The 7,922-nt window shown below is 33.6% G+C and overlaps 1 protein-coding gene across 3 annotated transcripts in view; it reads left to right on the top strand.

The window, feature by feature from the left end:
* The window catches only part of LOC135206936 (potassium voltage-gated channel subfamily H member 2-like), a 1,544,997-nt gene that overhangs the window by 1,493,141 nt on the left and 43,934 nt on the right, over positions 1–7,922 (top strand). For all 3 annotated transcript variants that reach the window (XM_064238441.1, XM_064238442.1, XM_064238443.1), the window contains one exon: positions 3,180–3,353. In XM_064238441.1, the coding sequence (XP_064094511.1) occupies positions 3,180–3,353 (174 nt within the window). The remainder of the gene's footprint in view (positions 1–3,179; positions 3,354–7,922) is intronic.

The following is a 7,922-nucleotide window of genomic DNA, read 5'->3' as shown; positions in this document are numbered from 1 at the left end:
AGGACTGGCAGTGAAGCCCCAGACCACCCCGCCACCGGAATTGAGAGGTCGATGGTTCGCGCCTGTCGATCACTAATTCTATTATCGCTTTAATAAATTCCCCCTCGGTTAAGCAATTAGATATTAAAGGACATTTGTAGTTTGATATATGTATATGAATCACGGTAATGTGATAGACTTATATATATATATATATATATATATATATATATATATATATATATATATATATAGTATATGTATATTTATACACACACATTATATGAAATCAGTTCCAACAGTCATAGTTTTACAGCATGTCGCAAGTGACACACTGTACACAATTTTACATAGACCGAGATTTTTCTGTCCTTTTGTAAACTATATTATAGCTTAATGGGTGGAAGAAAAATAGGACTCCTCCTAGGATGTGCTTATTATAGATTTTGCTAAAGTATTTTCCCGTTACAGGAATTATTGCCCAGTTTATTTGTTAGTTGCTTGGATATAATTAGGGTTTTGAAAGTCCATCTTGATTGTAATGCTTCTGCTGTTGTGTATTTTTCTGAAATGTCATATGGAGATTTGCCAAACATCCTTGGTTTGACCTACTTTCTCACAGAATCATGCAAATTTGTATATATGCTGCAGGTTCTGAATAACAGATCAGATTTATCACTAAAATTTGTTGAGGTAGCATTATTTCTTGAGTGTCTTTATAGCTGTGTTCTATAAATGTTTGAAACTCATGGAAATGTACTATGCTTATCGATTTGCACTTTATGTAGAACAGATAGTGTTGCATTTGAGTAAATTAGTTTTGTTGACTTGAATGTTCTATGTTGTGCCTGGCAATTGGTCCTTGATACTGTTGGAAATTTGTGTGCAGCAATACTAATGAGAGTGGAAGGTTAGCAAAATTATAGGATTCATCCCATTGTTAGGGGGGTGAGGAGTGTTTAGGTATTTTGCACGAAATCTTATTTTCAAAAGCAAATCGGTTCCTCGGGTGCATAACATTATGTAATAACAGCTTTATAGAACTACCATGCATCTTGTCAGTTCTCAAAACTGGCCTTTTTGGATGCAATTTAATTTAATTTTTGTAGTTTCAAGTGAAACCAAACTTAGTAATATCTTTCTGGTGTTGTTTGCTCCACTCATTAAATTTATCATTACATATAAGAAATCACTTTCAAGAGTATTAGGTTATTCAAAAAGTACTTTAAAAATGAGGAAGGCATTATGGTAATAACAAACTTCTACTTGTCTATAAAGTACAAATTAAGTTCCCTCTTTGGTTTATCTTGTCCTTCAAGGTGACTGAGTTAGTGGGTTGGTATAGAATATATACATTAAAAGCCATAACCCCAGTATACGTATTATTAAAACACTGAAGACGAACTGTTTGCTTCAAAAATCCAGGTTTATAGAGATGAAGGAATATATTTTAATATATTTGACTTTTGTTCATCTCTACCTTTCTGTTCCTAATATTTTTCTCTTATTAAAAGATGTATATTGAAACTTGATACCGTCTTTGTTAGCCTTTGCTGTGACTCATTTCATAAAGGGCGTATTAAGGCATACTGAGAAGTTTGTAGTATACTAGTTAGCTTTCTTATCAAGAATAAAACGAAGACAAAAAAGAACCCAAAAACGGTTTCCATAATAATACTATAGGAAAATATGGTAAAAGGCCCCCTTTGCCTCTGTCAAAAACATGTATACAAAAGCAATTAATTTCGTAGGGCAACTCAAATAGCAGGTTGTTGAGATCATGTAAGCATCACAAATGCTGTATTTAGTGGTGATTTGACATAGGGATAATGAAATTCATTGTAATGATGTGCATTGTGTATTTACATATTTTTAATGGCAATAATATATGAACTCTGAAAATAAAATAAATAGTATAATACTTATTTGATATAAAACCTAAAACTATTTATTTCTTTGTCTTCCAATACCAACTACTTCAGAATTCTCTGTAGTTTACTGATTTTTTAAATCCTTATTATTGTAATGTGTACATTTTAAGGACAAGTAATTATGGGTATCAGTATAATTATAATAGGCTGATCTAAAGTTTGCCAGTTATCTCTTACTGTAGGTTGTATCATTCCTTGTAATATTTCCTGTCCCGCCTCAGTGTTTCATAACATTATGAAGATAATAGATGAAAAGAAACCGAGATTTTTGTATGCCATATTCCTCTTTGTAGTTTGCTAATCGTGGCAGTTAAGTGATAAAACTTCCAGTGAAAGTGTCAAGTTTTAGTTTTTACCAAATGTTTGTTTTATGCTGTGGCCATTATGGATTTTAAGGAAGATGGGTTTTAGGTTCTTATATAACAACTTTATTGGGAATTAATTGTACGTACCAGGCATCTCCGTGTTGTTTATCTAGTCAGCTTGTTACTAAATCAAGTGTAATTGTTGAATGTTACAGTGTTGAAGGATGATATACATCCACTATGTGTAGGACAATGGTATAAGTGTCTATGTGAATTCTGGTTTGTATGTCATTCATGTTATGTGATGTCACTGATGTTCTCACTTTTCATAACCATTATAAAAAATATTAATCCCCTCCTGTTTTTAAAGTTAAATATCACTCTGCCCCCCAAATTGCATTTGTGGAAACAACTTACACATTTACCAGAAGGCACTTTGGAGCAGTGAATACGATATTTATTCAGAGGAGTATTTTATTTCAATGCAACAAATATCAACGCTGCGTAACATGAAGAAAAGAATGTTCAAAATTCACCTGTAGCTAAAAGTAGGTTTTGAGTGGAAATGCATGCCAAGTGTCAATTTACAAATGTACAACTAAAATTCTCTTACATTTGTTGCAGTCTCATCTCCGATTGCCTCTAGTCACTGAAAATTTATATACCGTTATCTTTGCCAGACATTTCACTTCTATATACAGATTCATTGCAGTTCTTCCCGAGTAATGGGAGTTTTTACTCGTAACACTTTCTCATGTGGTTCCAGTGGAAATAAAATCTTGTATAAAATTTTGATGTACACATTTGAACCTGTTATATTTTTTTACAAAAAAGAGAGAATGAGTGAGCGATTCAAGATGGCAGAAATACTTTTTGTGGATTAAAGTTTTCTATTGGTTGATAGTAGAAGTCAAAATGATGATTAATATTTCGTGATGGTGGGGGTGTTATGATGCTGCTACAGGCTCGATGGCGACGCAAGTGCCGTTCACCCCTTCAAGGTTCTGCTCTTGATCCATGGGCACCCCGCCGTGAGGACTCCAGAGGTTCAGAGCCTGAATCCTGGGGAGACTTCCGATCTCTCACCGAAGCGCCCATCGCTAGACTAGAGTCCCTCGACGAAATGGAATCGTTGTCTGTGAGTGCTTGAAAGAAAAAAAAAAGCTCCAAAAATATACGCACTTGCAGGCACAGTTACCCCCAATGCGCCCCCCCCCCCTTCTTCCATAGCTCTTATTATGCTTGCCGCGCTGACACAAGTACGCATTTCTTAGCAAACTGCTCATCATATATCTAAATTTACTTTACGTCATTTACATATAACTGCTGTTATTAAATTATAACTCTAAATTAGTACTCCCCGTAATCAATTCCTTCACTTCTCTTTGCTTGCCCCCCCCCCCCCCCGCCCCCGCCCCCGCCCCTTCTCACCCCACCACCTTCAGTGATTTTGGGTAATGATTTGTTGTTTATCTTCAGTTTTGATATTCCCCACAAATACTTTTCTCTAAATCCTAGTCACACAAGATTAACTTCCAGTTGATTAAATATCCCCAATAAAAATCCGGGTATGTTAGAAGTTAGTAGCATTGCTGGTTAGCCTGACATGTGGAAAATTTAGTGTTCATAGTCAACAGTTTCTTCTGAAAATGACATTTCAAATATCTACACATCCCTTAGGAAAACCATCCATATACAATGTGATCACTGGTTTGTGGAATTTACCCATTGAAATTAAATATTAAATTTTTTGCATTAGCTTTTAATTTCTGGTCGATATCTGATCTATGAATCCAATTCCAGAAACTTAAATAACTGAGGGAGATTCAGTTGGCTTAAATGTGGCTCCATTTTGATTATATTTGAATCATGTTTTATTCCTTTCGACATATTAAGTTTTTAGGTTCATGGGTCTATATTCTTTACTTTCCCATTACATGATTTCATTGCGTTGATCAGTTGGAATTAAGTTGTCTGTTATTAGGGAATTTAAAAAATTGCATATATTGCAACTTAATTGATGAAGTAATTCCATTTTTAGCTTGAAAGGTAAATCTAACTGTAAACAAAAATGAAACTTATCAGTTTACTTCAAGTTGTATAATCGATTCCAGTACATGGCAGAACTATTATTCTTGTTGTGAAAAATGCCTTGGCTTAGTATTACTCAAACCCACAGCTCAATGTTGATCTTTTTTAAGGATACTTTAGTAATAGATTGTTGGCCACCAGACTTAGCATATGTACATTGTGTGTATGCAGTGAGTTTTACAAGAGTATTAACAGTGTTTTAAATACACAGTTAACTTTCATTTTGCAAGAAGAATGTTGAGAAATTTACTTTAAAGCCACAACATACTGTCCGATTTTTTTTATCGTTATGAAGATTGTAGTAAATGCATGTGGCATAAATAATACTTGTTAGTACCCAGTGAACTGCTTCCCTTGTCATATATTACTAGATGAGATATATTTTGACTACTCTGATGATGTAGATTTCTTAGATATGTTAACACTTTTTTTGAAATGTATAAACCTCCCCTTTCTTGCAACAGTACATATATATATAAATATATATCCCTAGAAATCACTTCTTGAATATCTTGAGACAAACACACTTGACCCCCTTATGCTGTTCTTCCCTTTTCATTCTATTTTTATTTGGGGGGGGCGTGAATGACGACATTGCTTTTTACACAAATCTTACACAAAACATTGCAATTAAATTTAGGTAGTCGTTTTGGTTCGTGGATATAGTTACTGCATCCCTTTTTCTTAGAGTGCTTCTTCAAAAAACTTTTAGTAGTAATGAGCTAAGCCATTCTGTAGCCTTGGTGTTGTATTGGTATCTTTACGCACTTACTCGATGCATATGTTGTTCATTTTCTTCTACTTAAAAGTTAACAGTATGATATTTTGAAATTCGTAGCGTATCATAGGTATGGTATCTTAAGATGTCTATCCTCTCACATGAATGTCATGGATAAAGAATTGGTCTCTGAAAATTATATTCGTACTGATTTCGATCCAGTAACACTTGTAGCGAACCTTTTATTCTCGTTATGGCACTGCAAGAAGTATCAGTCATGATAACAGAGGCAAACCTTTAGTCGTGAAATGTTTGAAAAAGATTTTCTCAGGCATACAAGGACACGCACATCACAATTCTCATGTGCATGCTTAGGAGACACATAAATGTAGGAACAGACCCATAACAGATATATAAACAATTATTCTAAAGTTAAGCCTGAATGTTTAGATTTCCCAAGATGAGAATGTCATTCTAGACATCCTGTCAGAGTGTGTTTGACCAGCGAGCCCATTTTTCAAAATATGAAATGGTGCTTGTCAACTATCACGTCCAAAGTCTATCTAGCTTATTCCGTTATATTAGAGCTCCAGGTATTGTCACATTAATCTTCAATGAAGGTTCCCTTTACAGAGAAACTATTCTAATGCTGTTAGTGTAAGTCTGTACTGTATTATTTTGGTTAAAACCTGTTGTTGAATGTACATCCTTTCCTTTCTTTCTTTTTTCTTTCTTTTTTTTACTGTAGAGGAATAGATTTTCCACCTGAATTTCTGAGTGCTTTTGTTATGCCTTGAAGAGAATGCTCATTTGCTTTTTGATATGCATTGCCCTCTATTAATTTTAAACGCTTGTTATTACTATTATTACTGTTGACTTGTTATTGTCAATTATTGTAATTGTTTTTATTGTAGCTGTTTGTTGAAGATCTGTCATAATAATAAGTGATGAGGTGACCAAAAATAATATCATGCATTTCATTTTAATCATGAACACATCACTGGGTAATGATTTAGACATATTTAGGTATTAGATTTAATCTGTATTTAATAAAAAGTCCATTTCTGTATGTAAACTACTGCAGTAGGTATCTTTTACTGACAATATTTATTATGTATGTTTCTTTACAATTTACATCTAAGGATCGTGATGGTATTATTAAAAAAATTAGTAATGCATATAAAATTAAAACATGCAAAGCTATCACAGATGAACATCATGTCAGTTTCTGTTTAGCACCCTCGACATTGACTGAAAGTCATTTTAACTTACTCAATGTATTTTTGTATCTTTTTAGTTTAACAAAAAATTGTTAGGTACTACAGTAAATAGATGCTGTACCATGCATAACATAATTCCATTGCAAAGAGCTTAGATTCATGTTTACTGCACGAAAGTTGCTTTGTTTACTTCAGTTGAATCACATTATAAGGTTAATATATACTATGCAGCTTGGATTTACTTGCCATCAATGCAGTAATGACAAGGCTCGGAGATTCGCCACAAATAATTTCTCATGTTACATCACATGAATGAAGCTGATATAGTATCACCTTTTCATATCTGATTCTTTTTGTTTCAACATTGTACTTATTCGAAATCCTTTGTTTAGAGAACTTTACACTAACATTATTTTGGCAAAGAAACTAACTTCCATAAAATTTCTCCATGAAATAAAATGACGGAACTGGGAGATAATATTATTAAGAAAGGAATTCAGTCCAATATGAAAGAACATGGGACATGCACATAAAAATGCCACATTAAAAAGTGCCATATGGCAAATCATAAACTTGTCGATAAAATTTATTAATACTGATTACCGTCGATAAAATTTATTAATACTGATTACCACAATTTGTCCCTAAATGAGAAATGCTCAGTAATTTATTAAAAACCTGTTAAGATTCAGTTGTTTCCTGACAGTTACATACATTTTTAAGGCAAAGTTTACGCAATTCACTTGCAAAAGTATGAATGTGTTGTTTACAAATGCTTACATATGAAGAACAACTTATTTACACATATTCTCTATGTAAAGAGGGTGTGTGTCATCACTGGATGAAACACCACTAACATTTACTTGACATGGCAAGTTCTAATGGATCATGTCAAGATTAGAACCCACTATTTTTCAAGACAATATTATGCCACTGATTTATATATATGTCTATATACAGTGGACCCCCGTATTCGCGTTCTGCCGATTCACGGACTCTAACATTCGCGGATTTCTCTCGGGAACATTTCCCCGCTTTATTTGCCTATTCATGGTATTTTTCTATGGGTAATATCCAGAAATTTCTGGTTTTTTATCAATTTCATCATAAATGCACTTTTTGCGATAAAACTATTTAAAAAAACCAAGTACTATACACATTTTTAGTTGGTTTTTCTTGAGTTTTAACTAACAAAATAGTCTGTTTTCAGCATTTTTATAGGGGTTCCAACTATTCGCAGATTCTAACTATTCGCTGGGGGGGCGTCTGGTACACATCCCCGCGAATACAGGGGCGCCACTGTATACATATACAGTACAGTCCCCAATTATACAAGAATTTGGTCAGTCCACAGCCTCGCAGAATTGGAAATTCGCAGATTTCGAAACACATACCTTTTGGGAAAATTCCATTAGGGTCAAGGCAAACAGCAAACTTTTATATAATACCCATTTTCAGTACTTTCTATGTACTATACTGTAATTTCTTCTAATATGAAATTGTTTGTATGGATAAATAAAACATTAAAAAGGTTTTGATATCTAGCAAAAGTTTAAAATTACACACAGGATGGTGAAAATTCCCACACGTAAACAATGCCACCATTAGGTGCAAGTGTACTGTACAATACAGTCATTTCCTTTAAAAAAACCTTTTGGATGGATTTTCATCTATAATC

The sequence above is a fragment of the Macrobrachium nipponense genome, chromosome 31 (genome assembly GCF_015104395.2).
Source record: "Macrobrachium nipponense isolate FS-2020 chromosome 31, ASM1510439v2, whole genome shotgun sequence".
Lineage (NCBI taxonomy): Eukaryota > Metazoa > Arthropoda > Malacostraca > Decapoda > Palaemonidae > Macrobrachium > Macrobrachium nipponense.
Note: the sequence above shows the minus strand (reverse complement) of the source record. Positions and strands in the feature narration are given on the sequence as shown.